General features: G+C 38.6%; 2 protein-coding genes across 3 annotated transcripts in view; both read right to left on the reverse strand.

Moving 5' to 3' along the window:
• RIN3 (Ras and Rab interactor 3) overlaps positions 1-971 on the reverse strand; it is a 64,813-nt gene extending 63,842 nt beyond the window's left edge. The window contains exon 1 of the mRNA XM_064715744.1: positions 731-971. Within this exon, the coding sequence (XP_064571814.1) occupies positions 731-777 (47 nt within the window). The 5' untranslated portion in view covers positions 778-971. The remainder of the gene's footprint in view (positions 1-730) is intronic.
• A 3,677-nt stretch (positions 972-4,648) lies between these two features.
• SLC24A4 (solute carrier family 24 member 4) overlaps positions 4,649-22,399 on the reverse strand; it is an 85,359-nt gene continuing 67,608 nt past the window's right edge. For both annotated transcript variants that reach the window (XM_064715748.1, XM_064715746.1), the window contains exons 13-17: positions 16,939-17,105; positions 15,396-15,510; positions 13,183-13,295; positions 12,501-12,566; positions 4,649-10,954 (exon numbers count right to left, since the gene is read on the reverse strand). In XM_064715748.1, the coding sequence (XP_064571818.1) occupies positions 10,802-10,954; positions 12,501-12,566; positions 13,183-13,295; positions 15,396-15,510; positions 16,939-17,105 (614 nt within the window). In that variant the 3' untranslated portion in view covers positions 4,649-10,801. The remainder of the gene's footprint in view (positions 10,955-12,500; positions 12,567-13,182; positions 13,296-15,395; positions 15,511-16,938; positions 17,106-22,399) is intronic.

Here is a 22,399-nt window from a genome sequence, read left to right on the forward strand (position 1 = left end):
GGGGGAAGGGGCAGGGGGTGTGACTGACAGTTTCAGCAGCTATGTAATTTTCCCCTGCTTGTTTAAAACAGGAAACAGAAATGCCGAGCTTCAGCATGGGCTTTATGATACAACCAAGCCTTGGGAGGATTCCAGCCTTATCCTGGAATTCCAGTAGCTTGCTGACTGTCCTTTGTATCAAAATCCATTTTCTCTCCCACTGTTTTCCAGGGATTTGGTCCTGCAAGGTGCAGTGTTTTGGCCAGAGGCAAGGGAAGCCTTTTCCTGACAGAAAGGACACTTGAAGTGTCCTGGGAGCGTGGGGACAGGGTTTGTGTACACCTCAGTGTGCAGGCACTGAAGTGACCAGCAGCTCATAAGGACAAGCCCTTATCCACTTCTGCATTTGAGAAAAAACAAAGCAAGCCTCCCAGAAAAGCTTTGTCACATTTCCAAAAACAAAGAAGTCCCCTTTTCTGTCCTTTGCCCCAAACTGTAGATTTGGATTTACCCTTCTTCCTTAAATAGCTAAGGTTTGAGCTAAATAAAGCTATTGCATTTTGTTTTCAGCTGGAACATGTCAGTTAAAGGAAATACTGTAAATTACAACACAGTCATGCCACACCATTGTGACTGTGTAACTAGTAACTCAGCAGTCAGCTCACACATGCAGCCGAGAACTCTTTGTTAAGTAGGAAAGGGAAAGCAACAGTTATTAAAAATGAACAGTCACTAAAGATTCAGGACTTACCCTGAGTCATCCCTGGCTCCCTTCTCTCCTGCTGATGTTTTCATCATTACAGCAAACTTTTAAGTCACTTTCTGTATCACAGTGGCTTGAGAGTTCCTCGGTCAGAAAAGCAATTCCTTCCCATCGCTGAGCAGAACTTCCACATCCTCAGGTTTTGTACTGAGATGGTATTTCAAGGGCATGAGGGGGAAGATGTTGAAAACCAGCTTCAGGCTCAGTAGTATCAAAGGGCAGAGGACTAAACAAGCACTGAAATGAAAGCAAACTACCAAGAAGATCCGATTTTAGCCTCTCTTATTTCTACTTCCTGTATTTATATGAACGGGGGATTTCAGGAAGAGGCAGTCTTTGGTGGTCAAGGGTGTGTGTGTGTGTGTGTGTGTGTGTGTGTTATAAAGCCATATTTAGTAGTGCAAGCAGGTTAACCTTATTAGAAAGAAGGGCCTGAGACTTTCAGCTAATTTGTTTCTCTATCCTAGGAGGGTTTCAGGGGAAATCATTTTACAGACTACAGGTATACCAGGAGGCAACGGAGCACAGTGAACTTTGTAAAGGATTTTGTAAGGCAGCAAAGCAGTAAGCCTCCGTCTGCAAATTCCTGAAGCATGTGTATTTCTACTGCTTGAGTAACTGGAACCAGATGGAGCTTGGAAACCTTTCTATTTACACAGGACCTGAGCAAACGAAATGTCTAACGCTGGCAGAGGGCAGCTGTGCAAGAGCATTCCCAGTTAAAGCAAAAGCTAAGGCTAAGTTGTGTGATGCTGGCCGAGGAAGAGCTCTCCAGGCTGGGAGAGCTCGGGGCACGTTTGACCTGCAGCCACTGCAGCGATCGAGGCTTTGCTGGGAGGGAAACCCGACCCAGCACACGGCAGATGTGCAGGCTAGGGCTGCCAGATGTGCTGCCAGACAGAGCTGGTGGCACCCCTGTTTGGCAGCCCTGTGGCTCCAGAAGTATTTGATGTTAGGAGAATACATAATGGAAAAAATAAGGCAGAAGTAGAAAGAAGAGGTGGAGAAAAGCAATTGGATGGAATGGAGTGGGAGACGAAAGTAATTTTTTTGCCCCCTTTATCTTTAGAAGGAATTTCTCAGCCTTCTGAAAATAGACAGTGATACACAGTCCAGAGCAGAAATGCAAATGCCAGGGAGCTGTCAGTGTATTGGCAAGAGGGAAACTGGACCTCAGTGCAGAACACAGAGCCAATTCTGCTGGCTAAGCTAAAGAGAGTCAGGGAGACTTTTACCATCACCAAGTCACACTTTCAATGGAACACAATTCAAAAATTTCCCTTCTTTTTTTTTATTAAATAAAGACTATAACTTCAGTTCACATTAGGAAATTTATCTTCCAGCTTTTACAAGGATTTATCTTAGCAACTCTATTATCTTAGAAAGAGCCTTGCTGAAAGACTGCATGATGGAAAATTCACCACCATTCTAAGTAAGGCATGTTAGTGCTTACTTGCTGCCATCATATAAATTCACACCTGATTTTTTTTCCTTATCTAATTTTAAATTTTCAGCAACTGTATCTTGTAATGCTCTTTTCTACTGTATTAAGGATCTCCTTGCTCCAGCTCCTGGAGTAATTTTCAGGCAACAAAAAACTCATTCATGAAAAATTTAGTCCGCTTAAACAAACTGGTTGACTGAGATTCACTCATCCCTTACTGCAGACTGGTCAGATCTCAGCTCTGAATCCTCTGTGGGTTCTGGGCTCACAGGTCCAAGGAAAAAAACATCTTCTAGATTTACTCACCAGCTGGGCACCTTGGAAATGCACCTCAGGTGCTGGCATGAGAACAATCTCCTACATGCATCACACAAATTCAACCCTACCCCACTACACTTCCCTCCCCTGCAATTCAGGAGGTACCAGGCCTATTCAGCATTTGCCCTTGCTCTGCTGGAAAAAAAGGTTTGCTGAGACAAAAAAATTGCAAGGTTGTGCTGTCTGCATGGATCTGCTCACACAGAGAAAACTGCTCACACAAACAGGCAGCCATCCTAGGCAAAGACTTAGGATTTTGCAAATGCAGAACACAACAGAGTTAGAAAATTCCAATTATATTTTTAGGGAAGAAGAAAAAAATTACTAGAACAAATAAAAAGGTCCAGGAAAAAATGGCAAAAACTACAGAATACAAAATTCCAGTATTTTGGTGCTATCTCAGTTTCATGTGATTTGAGTGAAAACTTTCATACTATTTCCAATGTAAAGAATGCAGCTTCAGAAATTTGATGTTTTGAAATTTGTTTTGTTAACGATAGTGACCAAATTTAATTTTAAAAGTCTCATATTTTCTGCAAAATGCTCAGCACTTCTGTAAAATATTTAAAATATGAAAAAGAAGACAAATTTTGTTCAAGCTAGGTGTCTTTTTGAGCTGAGGAAATGACAGGTTTAGTATGTGACAACGTGTTCTAGAATCAGGCTTTAGAAGGAAAAAATTACAAAGATCAAAATGACAAAATCATATCCAGTTACTTCAAATTGACATTTTTCTGTGATAAATCCAAGCCAAATGGGAGGAATTTATTTCTCTTCTAGGACTGATTCACCCTTTCCATCTTAAGCCACAGCATCCTGCAGCCCTTTTTTGTCATTTCATGCAGCTGGGTTGGAAAGGTTTAAAAATGGCTTATGGGGGAAGCCATTAAGTACAGTGAGCACTCGAGCTACAATAAAGGGCTTTGAGAATATAGCCAGATTACAGCACAGTTCTGCTTTCCATACAGGAGGGAGAGGCTACATCAACAATATGGCCTGTGATAGGAGCCCTCAGGAACTGTCATGCCTATTGTGTCACTAATCCAGAGATTATGTGCCTTTTATAGAGCCTATTACATAACAGATCATGATGGGTCACAGTGTCAAGGATGGAAGGATTAAATGAACAGGCACTTTTCACATTCAGATTCTGATTTTTGAAAGGTAATTCTGTGTAAAAGAAGGAATCTTCTTCTGTTCCCAGCTTATAAAAATTGAGCCTAGCATACACTAAAGAATGAAATCTTTTTCAAAATTCAGAAAATGCAGAATTATCCTTTTTCTCCACTTCCAGAAGATTTTTCTGCAGATGCACAAAAAGCCCCACAGTGGCTAATGCCAGGTTTAAACAGCAGTAGGGATTCCAGTCTCACGCACAGTGCTTAAAAAAAGAAGCTCAAGCTTTGTTTTAACTTGCATCTCCTGGGAGTAAACTGGCTAGGAGTATTCATTAGAGAACTCTTGTCTAACGAACCTGTTAACACACCAGGCCATGAGATGAGGTAAATAAACTCTTAGCTCCTCTTTTTCCAAGAAATGCATATGAAGATTTCCTGAGCCCAGCACAGACCATACACAACATACTGGGAGTATGCTGGGCACTGCAGGCATGCTGGAAATGGGAAATCGAGGGTAAGGAGTATTTCCAGAGCCCAGGGAACTGGGAAAGGAAAATAATTCTGTGTGGCCTTTGCACCTTATTTCCAGCCTCTCATCAGCATGCAGCACTCAGTGTGAACCTGCTGGACACCAAAATATCACAGGATGAGGCATCCAAAATGCTCTTGATCAGGGCTTTTTCTGAGGTTGCCAGAATTGCTTCTGGATCAGTGCCTCAGTACAGCAAACTGTGTTCTCAGCAAACTGAGCTCTCAGTTTTCTGGTCCCAAAAGAGCAAATTGTGTGTTTCAGAATTGCTGCAAATCAAACCAATACACTTAACTCACTCCAAAAATTGGCTTGATCCAGGCAATAGTCCCTAGAACACACAGAATGTGGGGCCTTCTGTCACTCAGTTCAGCAGGCTCCAGATTTCTCCAAAAAGCTAACATTTGTAGGCACATGTCTGAAATTTTAGATTTTCAACAATATATATGACAATGCTTCACATCTACTAATCATCTGAGAAAAAAACCAGCAAACACTCTTGTTTATATAATTTATTGATAGTGTACATATTTTTATATAGTGCATTATAATACTGAGTGCTATAATCTTTATAAATGCTGAGTTAACTATTTTTTAAAATTCTCACAACAAAAATAATCAAATATCATGCCAACATTTTGTAACAAATTATCACATTAAATCCATTTGGATTTCATGACGTTTATCTGTACAATGGACCCCATATCACAGAGCATTCACAGTGCATAAGGTCACAGTCATTGAAAAAATAAGTAACATGAGAGATTTCTGTTATTTACAGTTTACAAACCCATCCCTTTCTGTTTTCAAAGTAAGCAGTTCTAGAAAGTTTTCATAATATTTAAAGAGGTATTGCACCTCTGAAGGGTGCACTGCAAATATGAAACACAGGTTTTTAAAAGGTTCAGAAGTTATTTTAGTGACCATAAACGATTTCAAATAATTTCTTGCAATGGAGGAGATACCATGAACCAAATTCTACGCTCAGTTCCACTGATACTAATTTGTGCCAACTACCAGGACACTAAGGAACACTGGCACCACTCCCAAGAATGTGAAGGCAAGAATTTGGTCATAACTTTGCTGCAGTAACAGCCATTTGAAACCCAGGTGTTGCTGGGGAAGGAGATTTACAAGTTTTCTTTGCATACATAACTGGTATATGAATAAAGGCCATAATCTTTCTGCAAAAACTCTCTGAAAGGAAGCATCTCAGTTTTTATTAATCTTTCTAGAGATTATATCTGTCTGGTTTTCACATTTTCTGATACTTTTAGCATTTGCAACCATGGCTAGTGCTATAAACCAATCTTTTTATTTGTCATTCAAGTTTATCAAGATCATCTCAGTGACAGGACAGCAATGATTGCCTACATTCTTTGTGCAAGTGAAAAAGAGAATTAAATTGCAACTGGCAATTCTTCTACGAAAATATCCAACAGGCATTAATTTCCCATAGTTATTCATTTCAGACAGTGCACTGGATGGGAGCAAGCAGAGCCACGTGATGAACAAACTGCCACAATCACTGCACATCCTGGCTGTGGGGAAGCAGCCACACATCTCACGTGTCAGCACAGGACTCCACAGACTTCTCTGGGGAAAAACCACCAGGACCTCACATGGGGGAAAATGTGAGAAAAGTGCTCAAGTTATTGAAAAAGAGGCTTTTAAACATGTACACAGTAGGTCAGAAAGTGGAATGCACACATCAGTTGAATGACATTGCCTTCTTCAGCAGGACATTGATCGCTTGCATACAGACTTTTCCAAAAGGTTCAATGGAATAATAACAGGTTTGGTACAGAATTGCTGCAACTAAACACTGTCATTTACCTGTGTAACCATCACATAAATGTCACCATCTAACAAAAAGAAAAATGTGGCATTCAGACTCATGGAAATAGAAAGAAAATTGCACAGCAAAAGTATGAGCTGTAGAGATTTTCTTCTGAATGTTTAAAGACAAATAACAGAGAGATCTGAGGCTTGCAATGACAGAACATTATGCTCCAATCTTCAATTAGGAAGATTCTTTGGTTTCACCTGGCTTTCAGAGTTATTTTAGTGTCTGTTTTGTATTACATACATCTGATCTTTCCTTGGCATGAATAATCAGACAGTATTTCTACAGCTTAAAGAACTCTACCAAAACCAACTAACAGTGGGACACGAGTAAATGGCATTAAAATTGAAAGAAATGCAAGAAAGGAAGACAACAAAACTCATGAGGCATTTGTGCACCTAGAGCAAACACATAATAGAAACAAGTGTAATTAAAGCAGAGTCACAAGGGAAATCAAAGAGAGAATAGAATCTTCTCTATAATTGCTAAGTATTAGATTAGTAAAGACCTTTGCCATTTGTTTACATGTTGACAGAAAGCTTACAAATATAACCTAAAACCAGAAGCTAACTTCGCTTGTTACAGCTGCAGCAAGCACGTAAAAACAAAATAAAATTGGCACACCGAAGACTGAGCCAGGAAAAAGATGGTTGACTATGCTGTACCTATTGGAAAGACTTAAGGTGCTCTTCTAGGTTAGACTTCAGCCCAGAGAGAAGCCCTTAGAGCATCAAAGAGACATTAAGATAACCATACCTGGAGCTCCTTAGATTTAGACATGCAGGTCCTGAGCTTGAAATCTTTACTCAAGCAATACCTTATAATGCAGTTCAATTGCTATGGTAAATAAATGGAATCAAACACTGCTGAACACAATGGAAACATTCCCAGTTCCTTGCTAGAGAGAGGATTGCACTCCATGGGTCTGTGTGGGACTGTGCTACTCCAGGGGATCTGCAGCTCAGAGGAGCTGCTGAAAGCCCTCCTTGGCCAGCTGTAACTCAGTGTAGATCCTGCTCATACACAAGGGCAGATGCACAGCTGAGAAGTCTGAGACAAGGAACAAGTTCTCTTATTTATGAGAGTGGAAATCTAAAGTGGTATCAGCAGAGCAGAAGTCCACAGACTCTGGTCAAATCTTTTAATTTGACAAAGAAATAAAGTCTTTAGACCACAAAACCAATGGAAAGAACTGACTATGATAAGAAACCCAGAAACCATACTCTGCTGTCATCTTAGGACACAATCCAGCAAGGCACTTGGATAGATGCTTAGCTTTAAATGGAATCAAATCTAATGAAGTTAAGCTTTGCTGGATATGGGATATCTTTTTCTGAGTTGAGTTACTTTTCAGTGTTATTATGCTGGCAAATTTCAGATCACACTAACAGTTTTCTCTCTCACATCCACCAGCTTTCTTTTCACTCTTGAGCTGAACATTAACTTAGAGAACATGGTGACATACATTCCAAACTCAGACAGATAACTTTTGCAATGGTTAATGAAACAAAATGGCTGCAAAATTTTATAGATACAATCCAAACAGCTGCAATACAGAGCTGTGCTAACAGCAGAGAGCCAAGCACAAATCACTCCTTTGCTTGACTAGAAAATGGCAACATTTTTAATGGCTTCCTGACCACACAAGCTAATGTTTTTCTTTTTTTTTTGTGTACATGTGAAAGGCACTATTCTGTTATTACTCAGCAATAGCCTCCTGAATTACTGATACATTCTGACGTGGGTTTATCTGAAATACAACAATTTGTCAATCACATCTTTCTTGGACTATTCAGTTTACCTGCATGGCTTAGTGTGTAACTACTTATTTTAGCATATGGACATGGACTACTTAGGAGCTTCTTGAAGTACTTCATATGATCATGTGTCATCAAAGCCCTCACAGAGCATCTCATAATTCTTTGGCAAACAATACATCCTTGGTCATGTGGTGGTGTCAAAGAAGAATCCTACTAATGTTATTTATGATGACAAGCACAGCATGATACTTGTCTCATAGCAGTAGATGCAAACGGGAACACACCATGAAACGCAGCATTAAAATTTAATATTAATTGCCCTGAAGTGAGTTTATGTTTCAGGGAGAGCTGTAGATGACAGGAACTAGCCACAGATTGTAATGGTTGTTCTGGATTCTGAGACTGTTTCTGCTACAACACAACACTGGTTTTCTGGAGCAGGTGATATTCAGATTAGGCAGAGTAATTTTAAATGATGTGTGAAGGGCTTATGGAATTAGCAAACAAAATTCATGTATATTTGGACAGAAATTCAGCTGCTACAGAAAAAAATGGTGCCTATAATCTTCTAAAATTTCCTGGCTCAGAAATATGAAGGTACAATACAATTTTCTAGATCTGGCACTATAAACTTTGATGCCCTTATCCCTGTCAACTCAGCTGATCACCATGCATTCAAAATCACACTTTGGAGCTACTCTTCTATTATGTAAAGACAACTGAGCTGCCTGAGCTGTGCACAGGAGAGCAAATGTTTGCCTGGAGACAGTTGTCCAAGACCACAAAAACAGAATATAGGAAAAAACCCATTTACTCAGCCTCTCTCTCTGCTCCTTTCAGTCTCACATCTAAGTCATCCCCAGATTTTCAGCAGTGAACTGTCCTCCTGAGAGACAGCAGGGGAGAGAGGAATACTAGGGAGGGCTATTCCTACAGTGGTGCAGCACTATGCTGCATTTTCACAGCTTTTCTGCAACAGAAGACTTCAAGATGAACATGAATTCCATCTCCTCAGCTTTATACTGCAGCAAAAACGTGAATGCCTGGAAATGGGGTCATTGGCATACTTGAGATAAAATGTGTTTACTGCCATTCTTGACTAGTTAATAAATAAAGCATTTCAGTAATGCTGTAATTGTGTCCATCTTTAGTTCTTAGCTTAATGACACAACTGTTTAATTAAGGTAAGAAACCCTAAATGGATAATAATACTGACATTTGTAACAAAATGTAAAGCAAATAACAAATGTGTTGCTCTTTTTCTCTTTAGAATCACATTGAATGGACCCAATTCTTAAAAACACACCACCAGCAGCATACACTCCTTAATTTATTCTAAAATAATTTAAGAAATCATTTTAGTTGTAAACTCATTGCCCGGTGTAAACAGTAGTCTGTATGTCAGCTGGCTAAACATAATTGTCATATATGTCAAAAGAAGGAACTTTCTGATTAAGTGCTTATTTGCTAATATTTTATAGTATATTCTCATTGACACATTTTTTTATATTTAGTCTTAATGGAAAATACTAATACATTTAAAAACACATCAACTGTTAGTTGATAGGTTTGGTTGGCTTATAAATATTAAAAAATTTTAAAAATCTATGTATAAAGGTAACTGTGCTTCTTTAGAAACTTTATGTGATCATTCACATACAGCTTCAAAATATTTTTAAAGTTTAGTAGCAATTCAAAATATGCTGTCTCAGTGATCTGCAATTATATCACTGCTAAATTGTGGAATGTTACCCGCTATTTTAATACTCTGGGCCGGATCTTGCTGTCAATTATATCCAGAGTAATTCCTTGTATCAGATTTATGCTGGTGGAAAGGATATCAAAACTTGGCTTCTACTCAGGGTTAAAAAGAAGTATATCATGCTTCAAAATTTGCATGCAATCAAATCAAGGACCATATTCTCTTGACAGACTTGCTTTTGTCAGGGTGACTCTTATCTGCACTGCTCCGTGTCAGACATTCATCTTCATTAAGCTTCTGGGAATAAGAAAAAATGGTGAAGAATACACCAGCTTCTTGACTGATGAAATAAGCTTCTTCCTCTCACCAATCAAACTGAATCAAACCAAATCATAATCAGGGTGGGTTTTGTTGTCAGAAAGTCTGGATTATGTTCAGCTACTACTCCCAGCTGATAACAATAACTGATAGTTACTGAGCACCCAGTTATATTTTATTTCTTTAGCTTCTTCTAAATTTACACAATGGGCTTACAATGGCCAATGCAAAGTTTCTTTTGTGGTGTAATATTCCACAAATGTCAGTTTATATCTATGTATACAGCATTCCTTATTAACAATAAAACATATTTTTCAAGTATGAATTTCTGCATGTAAATTCTCTTCTTCGGTATGCAGTTACTCTGACTTCTAGTGTGTATCATCACAAGTGATACAACATACAACCATTTCCTCTTCTTACTCTGCCACATTGTTCATTGAACAGAGTGATAAATATTCAACATTGCCATCAAAAACTGTCGGTGCAGTTTCTCTATAAGCAGAGCACTTGAAGGGGAAAATGATCCTCAACAGTGCATGCCATGATATGTGCCTTGGACTTTCTGGTCCTGTAGTTTAAATATTCTGACTAAGCCAAGAAAGGATCTGAACTTGCCTCTTATCCTTCCATGGAAAGTAAATGTCAAAACCAAAAGAACTATAAAGATTTTTCTCCCATCCTCTTGCTAACCGTGATGGTGGTGGTTGATTGTCTGCAGAAGGAGAAAGAAAACCACAACAGAATGCCCAGGAACGGGTCCTTTTAGAGTTCTGTGTAAGATCCATGTAGCTTTATGACAGAGCAGCAATATCCAAAGAGGAGGAAAATGCTTTGGTTGCCTTCAGCTAGCATGTTAAAAGAAAGGTATGCTCTCCTTCCATATAGGTAAAAGTGCTCGTTAGCTGATTAAGCAGGAATGACACTCAAATTATTGATGGAAAGAAGGTAGAAATGTGAAATGCCTCCTGTCATTTACAGCATGTGTCATCAGAAGAATTTCAGTGTCTCTCCTTGCTGTGGTTTAAAGTTCTTCTCGGCACATGGGGAAGTTGACAAAGGTGAAGACATTGAACTCTATCATTATCGATAAACACAGGAAAATAGCATAAAGAAGCAACACGTAGATGCCTAACTTCCTGTCAAGTTTCCACTTATTAAAATGGATTCCAAACACCTGCAAGCAAACAGAGTGTCAGTTAATAAAGTTCGGAAGGAGCCTTCTGGAAACAACCATTATAAGCTAAAAATGAGAGTCTTTTGAATTAGAGGTCTTGCAGGAAGACAAAAATATAGTCTCAGTATTTTACAGATCAGAAAGGCAACATACCTTGTTGACTTGGCTCTGAGTCTCAGTTGTCCTATGACTGTTTTACAAAATATTCAATGAACTAAACTAAATTAATGTCCCTCCCTCAAGTGTTCCCCTGCAAATCCTTTATGTCCCAGTAGTACACCAGCACCAAATGCCCATTCTCAACACCTTCAAAAGAGGTGCTCTACTTGCTTATTTTCTGAGCTCCAGAACTAAGGGGTTACAAGTTACAGGCAGCAAAGCAAAAAAATCCTCACAAAGGCATCTATTTTCCACAGTGTTCAATGCCTCTGAATTATTATTTTGCTCAAAACTTTCCTCTGAATTTGCTGTGGGAGGGTCTGTGCAAATCAGGGTACTCAGCAGAAAAAAGGAGACTGTAATAGATGCCTCAAACTCAGGTGATCTGGCTTCTACTAGGAAAAGACTCTTTTCAGAGAAGCCTGGAAGGCTAGCACAGTAATGCCTCTGCATAATCCTCCCATTTTTCCCAATATGCTGATTAACAATATGCATGCAGCAACACCAGATACAAATGTGTACAGAACACCGGTGCTGTTTCACAGGCACTGTGCAGTATGGCAGGCTGGGGATAAGAAATGAAAGAACACATTCTCACACCTCATAGATCAGATACATAGGAAGTTAGTAGCAGAGTGGACAGCCCTGGCCATTCTACCACTGAAGTCATGCACAGGTGATGTGAAGCTTTTTAAGACTTAGTCATGCAACAGTGTGAAATCTCCAGTGGTGGCCACCTCCTCTACAACACCTCCACAGGCAATTAGTGAAAGATGTTAGTAGAAGTGGATATTTTTATACCTTTTTGTTTCCTTATACCTGATTTGATTCTTCCTACAGAGCGTTCCCTGGGAGTCAAGCAGGAACAGACCTTAAGTACCAGCAAAATTGACTTTTCAAACAGAACTATTGTTTCACCTTAAGAAGTCATGGGTTACAAGGGCATCCCATGCTGAGGCACATTTAACATGTCTTGTCCAAGTCCTGAGGCTCACAGTCCTCACAGACCAGTCTTCACTAAGGGTTTAGGCTACAGCACTTGATTTTGGCTGGTTTTGGAAATCAGAGACAAGGGCAAAGGTGATGAAGCACAACAGGTCTTGTCTCAGCCTAGAGACAGGCCAGGGTATGGACAGAGAACCACAGAAGTACTGCTGGATTCAAAAATTTCAACACTGCCACTGAAATCCATGGGATCTACACATATCCAGCAACACTCGCACCAAATGCCAGAGTGCAGTCCTCACTGAAGGCAATGGTAGCTCTTCAACTCATGGTAGTGCTAGAAGAAATCAATGCTAAGTACGTCTATTTTATCCTTCTGTAACATGTAAATACCTAAAAAGTATTTTCAAACTGAAATAATTGTAGATGCTCTAATACTTACAGTTAGTGCCACTGATCCTAGCAAAAGTGCAACTGAATAAACCAATCCTTTGCTGTTAATTTTAACCTGTGGAAATCAGAAAATACTTTTAAAATGCTGACCATGTAACTGTGCTTTGGAGATCAAAAATCAATTTACTGATTTAAAGTCCACTTTCTGCTTTGAACAGTGCCTCACATATTTTAAACTATGCAAATCCATAACAGATGTATCCTAATGAAGAACGGGAAGATTAAGGAATCAAACCAAATGTAAAGTAATCCCATCTCCATTAAAAAAAGAAGTGAGCATTTATAACAGATTTTATGTAAAAAATCCTCAGAAGAGAGAGACATGCTGTTATTTGGTATTAGGTACAAAAATGCTGAGGTACATGGAGACAGGTTTGCTGGAAGTTGTGTAGCAAGAAAATGACAGAACCATGAACCACCCATGGGAACAGTTTTCTGCTACACAGTGTATGTACTCCAGTTGACAAACTGGAAATTAATTGCAGCTTGTTGAAGACAAATTGGTTTCTTAACTGGGTTCCTTTGCAAAGAAATTTATTTACACCTTATTTAGCAATTAATAACATAATCAACAGGTCAGTTTTAAATTTGTTCTATTTGCACACTTTCTTTTTAGGATTCTTAAAAAATAGAATAAAAGTGCAAATGAAAGATTTGCCAAGTATACATACAGTTGATCCATAATCGATTGCCATGGTCTGCAAACCCCATGGAACACCAAGTCCCACCAGAATGTCAAAGACATTGCTCCCTACTGTATTGGATACTGCCATGTCACCAAGGCCTGCAGAGGAAAAAAAACCAAAAAAAACCTATTTGATAAAAATGTCTACATAAAAAATGTCTATTTGATAAAATCAAAGTATATGGCCATTACTATGTGCACTGGAGCAAGCTAAAGGGGAATGATCTGCATTGATCCAATCCCCCTTGAACTGGCCAGAGTATCTGAGGTAGGGAGACAATTTCCATAACATTGGCCTGACTTCTGAAAAAAGTGTGCAAAAATTTCTCACTCCAATTACACCTTCCTTGTGTCTTGCAAAGCCTTTGCAGGGTGGGTGGTGGCCATGCAGCACCCAAGGTCTGTGTCAAAGTCTTGCTCTAGGTAGTCTGCAGCCACAGGGAACCAGAAGCTTATGTACTGGATTTACTATGTGGATATGTGACCTTTGCATCATGTGAATTAAGAGAGATCCTGGAAATAACCAACCAGATGATAGTCAAAGATATTATGCACTTCCATGGGGCTTAATCAGTAATAATTTCACTTCAAAAACAGCAAAATACTACAGGAAAGGAAAAGAAAGGTAAATGGTGGTAAAGTACCTAAGTATATTTCAAAATCTACTTCTAATGCTCACCACTGGCTGGCATCTCATTCTGCACCAGTGTCAGTGGATAGAAGGAAGGCAAAATTCTTTCTGTCCCTGCTAACTTCCCTTAGACCTGGCCTAAGTATTGAATCACTTCCACTAAGTGAATACTGGAAAGGAAGGAAGTGAAAAGGAACTGTGACATAAATGGGTCATGTCCCAAATATAGTTTCAGAATAAACAGAGTGAAAACAGACAGTACCATACCATAAATACATTATCTGCAAGGTAATGCTTTGTATCTCATGATGGTAGTGTCCATCTATACCTGTCTGCATTCTGGCAGTGAACAATCCTCGAATTCAAGCAGTGCAAAGCAGTACTGTCTTTAAGGGCATTGGGCTCCTTTTTGTCAATCTAGTGCTTACCTTAATTTTCAGAGAAAGCAATCTTTGCAGTGTTATTGTCTAGTACAACAGAAGAACTAATCTAAAGAAGCAGTCTGTTGATTTAAAAATGCAACATCCTCCTTGTTCCTGAAAAAACCTGTTCACTTAAATTAATACACATGCAAAATAAATTTAGTAGGAAGGTGGTTCCATAATAATTCTGAAGACTTTGTTGTACTATTTTTGTGAGAATATTCTGCACACAACAAATAATGCAACATGGAAAATTATTTACTTTAAATATACAACACTTTTCAAATAAGCAACATTTAACAGCACTATTCCCATCTCAAGTTACAAAGGTGGGGCTTTTGAGACTTAATTTATCATTTAAAAACCCTTCTTGTTTGCTCAATGATGTGTGCTGGAGATATCATTATCTGATAAAAAAAGGCTATGGGAATTGAAATACTGAAAAAGAATAAAAGAAGGTCTTTTTTTTATTCTACTGCTGTGCAGAAGATTACACTGTCAGCCCTAATGTTTTTCAACAACAGGAAGGGATGCTGCTACCAGCATTTTACAAATGAAAAAGAAAACATGATGAAACTTAAACAAAATTAAAAGATGAGAAAGCCTTTGACAATTTCAAATGAAGAGCTGAGGAGAATGTAGATGTCAGTAATCCAAAACTCTTTCCAGTGCAGCTATTCATATGTTCCAGTGGGAAAGAGGTCTGCATTTGGATGAGAACTCTGCCTGGAGCAACAACACTTCTGCCAGCTCTCAAAGCAGTTCACTTCCTTGGATTTGAGAGGTCTTCTAGAAATCAGTACAAGTTTTACATGGAGAAGTGCTGGTCAGTGCTATTTCTTCAAAGTAGTTTTTAATAGCTGATATTCTAGTTTTGTCTATGACTTTTGTCTTTTTACCCTGACTGAAACATGCATGGGACATCTGAGGTTGAATTACCCTCTAGAATGCTAGAATGTCCCACATCCCAATAAGCAAAAGATAATTTTTGGTTCACAATAATTAGCAAATAGCTTTGGCTTTCAATGAGGTTCTCAAACAGTAAAAATTAAAATAAAATTATAAAATTGCATTGACAATTTGTGTGTATGGAGGAAACAATCTTACATATGTAAGATTGCAGTTGTGCTTCAGCAGACACATTACCTTGTCTTGCTACTATTAGGCTGGCCATGCAGTCTGGGACACTTGTTCCTGCAGCCAGGAAAGTAATGCCCATGATCACATCTGGTATCCCAAGGGTGTATCCAATCACAGTCACCTGAACAAGGAGGAAGGCAGATTAACTTATCATATTTGGAAAGCCTCCTCATTCCAATGAGGAGAGTATGCCAGTTGTGGTATACTGTTTAACTTTGATTTCTGGTATGGACTCTAACAGGAATAGACCCAGAATACTTATCCATTTCTGCAAATTAAATACTTGTGGAATAACCAGCCTAAAACAAATCCTGTGCACAGGAAAAGTACTTTCAACATTCTGAGGACAAACAAAATCTCCATTTCCTGTTGTACTAACATGACATACTGCTGTTCTAAGGAGATACAGTAAAATCTGTGGGTTTGGAGTTTTTTTGGTTTCTACAAATGGCAGGATTCTCACTGGCTCTATTTTCAAAAGGACTGCAACTGATATTATATTGTAATACGGTGGCAGAGATATAAAGAACTTATTATAACCTAACACATGAAGAAGGAACCATTTTCTTGTGTGACTTCTCATATAATCCTGAAGTGAGCACGTCTGGTTATACTGTCCCCTGATACTCCAGATGCAGCTTGAAAAGAGCTCAAGGAATCACTGAAGATTGCAGCAGAGCTCTTAGAAAGGACAGGGAACTGTATTTAGCTGGAACATCCAAAGAGGGCTGAAAAAACATCAAGAAAAGGCAGCAGAAAAGGAAGCAGGCTTGTGAGAGAGAAGACTGGCCCAGGGACAGAGAGCTGTTTCCCTGCTGACACTGCTAAGGATGGAAGTCTTCTAGGCTACGTGTTGTTTTCTTGAAATAGTTTGCCAGTCCATCACATGAGAAAAATTGGACCCTACACTAAAGAAAAGGTGTATTTTAGGAACTCCACTGACAATCCTTATATTCAGGGGCAGAGGCCCGGGAAAAGAAGTCAGCATGACTCTCTTGCTGAGACTGCTAACAAGGTACTGTGGCCCAGCTGCCTCTGAAAGCAGTATGGGCTGCAGCCTTAATGAGCATCTCTCTCACTTGTGAAGGGAATATCTATATGTGGAACCAAGGTGCACACACTGACCTTCCAAAGGACATATAATAGGATACAAATGTGTGCCTTTGGCTGGCAAATGAATTTCTTAGGCACAGTCTATGTTAGAGGATTGGTTTACAATGCAAAAATTATATAGAAAGTTGCAAAAAGTACACAGAAAACACAATCTTTCATGACAGGAAACAAAGTGGTTTTCAAATGCCTGACAGGCATTTGAGGAAAATAGATGTTCTCCAATACCTTCCTGTATTGTATTGTGCCCTATACAGTAAAGGCCCAATTATTTCTGCAGAACAAAAGGCAGCAAAAATCTAAAATTATAATAATTATTGTATGAGGTGAAGAGACTGCACTACAATTACATGCCTTTCTTTGACAAACGCACAGAAGGTTTTTACATACTTTGAGATGCACATTTCACTCAGTATGAAGTCCTGCTACATACACTTACCATCCACACCATGAAGTAGGAGAACAAGGCAATCCAGAGAGTCGACAAGACAAATGTCAGCATAAAGCACCTCTCCCAGCGTGGTTTGCTGCAGTTTGGAATTGTGGCAAACAGCACAAATATCAACGGCCATGTCAAAAGCCATTTAATTTTGTTCATTTTTCCCTCTGCAGGACAAAGGAAACAAAGAGTTGAGCTTTCCCATCACTATGCCAGGCTCAGTTACACCTCTTCCAGCAGAGCAGATGATCCCAGAAGGATGTTCACAATCATGCATGGCAGCTCATTTTCCAGGGTACCTTTAAACTATACTTGGCCTTGCCACTTTCAGCCAAGTTCTGCAGGCTCATCCAGAATCTTCTTATAGTTAAGCCTGCCTCTATGAAAATCCATGGAAGAATTACAATGATTTAAAATCACAGCTGATATTGAAACGAAAATTAAGTCAGATTTGTTGCTCTTTCAATTGTATTACCACTAATCCAGAATTTAAAAAAAACCAACAACAAAACCAACCAACCAACCAAAAACCCCACCCTATCACCTTCATAGAAATACCAAAGTCCAAGTGGTGAAAATAACTTGCACATTCTGTGCAGCAACAGAAAACAGAAGCACAAGACCCAAGCTACGAACAGGACAATTTTTTTAACATGCCTCATTGTTCTAACTTGGGCAGAAGTTTAAATAAACCAATACTTAGAAGATCTAGTTTTGTTGAATCTCTCTATCTGGATACAACACCATCTTGAAATGGTAAAAGAAAACTTCTGGGAAAAGAAACAAGGGAGTGACCTCCCTCGTACAGCTCTCCAAAATCAGCTGGTGAAAAATACCCAAGAACTGTCATCGCTGAAGACTGGTAGACATCTAGTCATTTGTTTAAAATTTACAGTATTGCAAATGTAATCTCAATACATAAAACAGAACTATTTTATAACTGGGCCATAAGTAAATGGGGGACTGTTTATGCAGTTCATGAGGCATCCTTCAAGCAGGATGACAAATTTGTCTCTCAGGCTGAGTGAGAGTATCACAACCAACATCGTGGCTATTTTGGCTTGAGCTTTTTTTACATTGTGTTTCCATCATTAACTCATGATGCTATGCTTGAGATCTACTAAAAGATGCTGTTTTGAATAAAATCATTGATCACACTGAAGGAAATCATCAGGTACATCTTCCAGCAAAGTTATTTACCTACATTATAAAGAACACTTACTAACCAGCTCCTATCAATTTCACCAGTAATTTTCTTTCAGCAAAGACTTTGGGATTTAAGATGTGTTTAACAGGAATTTTTGTTAGTGATTTTAATTGGATTGAACTCAGCCATCTTGACCAATGTGCAATGAAATTTAATACTTAACATTTAAAAATTAATAATACTTTTATCATTTATGAGGCTACTTATTAGTTTAATTTAACTTGAGTCCAAAAATCTTTATTAATGTATTTTTGTATACATTCTAGAAATATATTTTCTTGCTTGAGTTATGAAACAGCTTTCAAACTTGGGATTTTTTTGTGAATTTTGAGATGTCATCAACTCCGCAGGAAATCTTAGACTAAGCTTTGCTCTTTAGTCCCATTTATAGCTTGTGGCTGTGGAACTTCTAATGCATAACAGTACTGAAGTGTCCCAGGACAATTTCTACTTCTAGACTTTTACATGTCACTGAGGATCTATTACAGATTTTACAGCGAAGACCTTTTTCTTTTTGCTTATGTATACTTCTGCACAGAATTTTTTAAAAACAGTTATCTTTTACCTCTTCTGTCCAGGAAATGACACTTCTTGGCTCACTTCTCTCTTTAATTGTTAACAAGGCTGTAAATATTCTACAAAATGTCCTACGGTAGTTTATACCAGCTCCTGCTTAATTTGTTACAGTTTGGATTACTTAAAGACTCCGAGATAGTTAATTTTTCTCTGCGCACTAAACTTGCTCAGCTTGGTTCATAGTCCAACAAGTCAGCATGGCCTAGGCCAGTAACATCCTCAGCACATAATCCCAAATGCAGGGTCAGTGGATGACTGATTGAAAAAATTGTGGATCCAATTCTGACCTGGGTGGGTGTAATTTGACTGACTTTGGTGCTGCTACACATAGGCAGTGCCTTTTCTCTTTTCAGTAACATAAATAAAAGAAACAGAACTGCCTTAAGAACAAATAGAGCGTCTGCTTGGGAATACATCTTGTCTGGGATCCTGTTTAGTATCCTGAATTACTCAAACAAATGCTTAACTGAGAATGCATAGTGCCTTACCACTGGCACAGCTCTGCTTGTTCATTTCCAAGAAAACCTAATTACTAGTGGAGGAGGGCTTGCCTTTCCATTATCTTTGCTGAGTTTGAATGGATGTGTGTCAGATTAAAATTCCTGGCTCTATTAGTGGTGATGTTTTCCCCACACAACGTCTTGAGTTGAAACTGCTTAGCTAGATGGTTTGTGGGAGTGATATTTGCATTCATTACATGGGAACAGGCTTGAGACTTTGGGGAAGAGCAGAGTGTCATTCTGGGGTTTGCTGGGTTAACAAGAGAAGCCCAGTGGCCATTTGCAGTTAGCCTGGAATACTTTGGAACCACCATGGCCAAAGCAGCTTACTTGACACATTCTGCATTGGGTTCCCTTTTGTCTTTTGGTTTTCTAGGTTTTATAAACTTATATAAGTCTTAAGTATAGTTGGCCTTGGTTTTACCTCAGGCCTTTTCATTCAGCTCCTACTGTTCTGGATCATGGAACTTGCATGGCACACAGGGCTAAAGAAGTCTACTCCTATGCTGTAACTTGGCAGTTTTTTGGGACTTTCAAGTACATTTAGCAGCAACCTCAATGAAGTAGACTTTATTTTTTCAGGAAACTGATGACTTTATTTCACCTAGCTTAGATGAGTGCACAATCAATACACAGCTAGAAGACGCAAAGTATTTTTTTTTAGTTCTTTTCAAAGTACTTTTGCTGTTCTGTTGTTTTGGTTTTGACCACCCACTCTAAAATAATAATTTAAAAGATTTAATGATAAAGATTTTACAGTGAAGTATGCTTAATAGCTCATGACAAATTGTTTTACAGCTCTTGAGTAGCTCCCTAGTACATCTGCAAGGAAGAGAATGATCATTCCCATTCAGGCCCTTATTCAATACACAGCTGTTCTGTACCATTGCAAGACCCCAGTGCAGTTGCTTTAACAGTGGTACCACCCACTCCTGTGAGCCCTGGGTTTAAAGGTTCCTGCAGCAACCCACACAATTGAGGAAAAGTGTATTTTGCATCCCTCTCCCCTCCCAGTAATGAAAGAATATTACAGAATATTATTACAGAAAGCAACACTGGTCTACATTCTGTTCACAACACTCTGCTGTAAAACAAGAAGATGAGGGGTTTTTTGCAAGGAGTTGTTTTCACTACTTCATACATCCATTTTTTCAGATATTTGGAAGCCAAGCATGCCAAGTATTTCAGAGAGGTATCATTACAAAAGAGCTTGATTACAATGTTTCTGAAAACAAAGTGGCAGCCCTACAACAAAGAGCTCTGCAAATTTTCAACACATTCCTGGGCTAGTCATCTTTCCAGATGTTATGCTCACAATAATTACTTTCACATACAGATAGTGTGTCCTGCTGAACAAAGCCAGCAACACATATCACAGCACTGAGAAAAAAACAAGTATTTCCTTAAGGAGCTAGAGAAAACACTTTCTACAGAAAAAAATAGAGTCCTATTTGCAACACTCTCAGGCAACTGAAAGGAGCTCAATACAAAAGTGTGAAATGACATTTGTGTTTACCTTTAGACCAGAAATGTCATGTTGAAGTAAATGCACTGATTAACCCCACTAAGTGTTTTTTGCTTTGCAATTTTAGTCTGCAACAGGAAGCAGCCTTGAACCACACCAGTAGCACCAGAGGTACAAAATTAAAAGTGCCCCAAGTAATAACGGGAATTTTATCCAGGGGACCAAGCTAGAGCTAGTCTGAAACCAAACTTCTAAAGGCACAGAGTGCAGGCAGCCCACACACCCTAGTAAATAAGCTGCAGAGAAAACACTTTTTCAAGTTTAAACAGAGTGGAGTCTGTAACTACACCATCAGGAATCACATCTAAGTTATTGCAGCTAGTTAAATTTGACTGCTTTTCCACTTGGCTTTCCCTTTAAAAGCATGTCAGCCAAGCACAGATCTCAGCTCCAAACATGAGTTACTTCAGAACATGCCTAAAGCTTCCCAAGTGAAAGAAGCATCTCCTTACACAAAGCAATGACTGATCCAAAAAAATATAACATCTCTGAAAGGCATGAATCTAACTGGCACACAGGAGCTTCATAACAGTATGTTTGTGAATTCCTATAAATCTCTTAAGGTCACTTGAAAACTGGGAAAGGTATTGTCTAATTGAAAAGAGAAAGGCTTCCTGAAGTTTCTTACTGATTGCCGTTTTTTCCAGGGATTTTTTGTTAATGGTAAACTTAAAGTAGAAATGAGGCACATCCAGGCTTGCCTAAGAAGATTACTGCTGCAAACTTTTTTCATTCTTCACTTAATTTTTAATTTTTTAAATTCCTTTTTTATCTTTTTAAATCTCTCTATCATTTTTTCATTTGGGAAGGACAAAACTCAAGCAACCAAACAAAAAAATCTCAACATGTTTTTTCTCCAATTAAAAATGATTTTCCAAACACCTGTGCCCTTGGTTCTAATTAAGCTTCGTATTTACAAAGATGAATTTACACCCACATATTATTATCAATATCAAGTCAATTCTCAACCCAAAAATGTGTAAAAGTAACACATATGCCTCTAAACTAGGAACTTTGTAATAACCCAGACAGCAAGTAAATTTCTGTTAGAAAATGCTGTTCATCAGAGTTCAGACTGATTGGAAAACTTCAATATAAGTAAATTAGACAATTGGAAAACTTAATCAGTTTCTAGTCAGGTCCAGTATCCAAAACACAACAGAGAAATACAAATTTTTCTCCCAAGCATGGTACACAACAGAGAAAAAAAATGAAGCAGATACAACAAACTAGATCTAGTGTGAATTTTCCAACAGGACTATTTTCCACAAAAAACTATCTGTTGCAAAATAAAAAAAAATTGTTAGAAAATGGCTTTCAATTCTTCATTAGGAAAATTAACACAGCAGCTGACTCTCCACCTTCTTGGAAAATTCTTACTGATTCCAGCTCTGCAAATAACGTATAAATTGTGGAGGCAAAAGATTCTCCGTATGAGCATACTAGAAATAGGCTATGCAGTGTGTAAAACAGTGCCCAAAGAGGCTTCCAAGTAGGCAGCAGACATAATAAAATATTTTTATTGCAGCTCTCCTGCAACAGACCTTTGGAATTTTTTTCTTCCTTTGGAAAATACCAAGGTTTTACTTCTCATCCTCATCCAAAACAGACTATTTTTCAACCTACTGATAATCTTCTCGGAAGTTTCATTTT

Source organism: Zonotrichia leucophrys, chromosome 5 (genome assembly GCF_028769735.1).
Source record: "Zonotrichia leucophrys gambelii isolate GWCS_2022_RI chromosome 5, RI_Zleu_2.0, whole genome shotgun sequence".
Lineage (NCBI taxonomy): Eukaryota > Metazoa > Chordata > Aves > Passeriformes > Passerellidae > Zonotrichia > Zonotrichia leucophrys.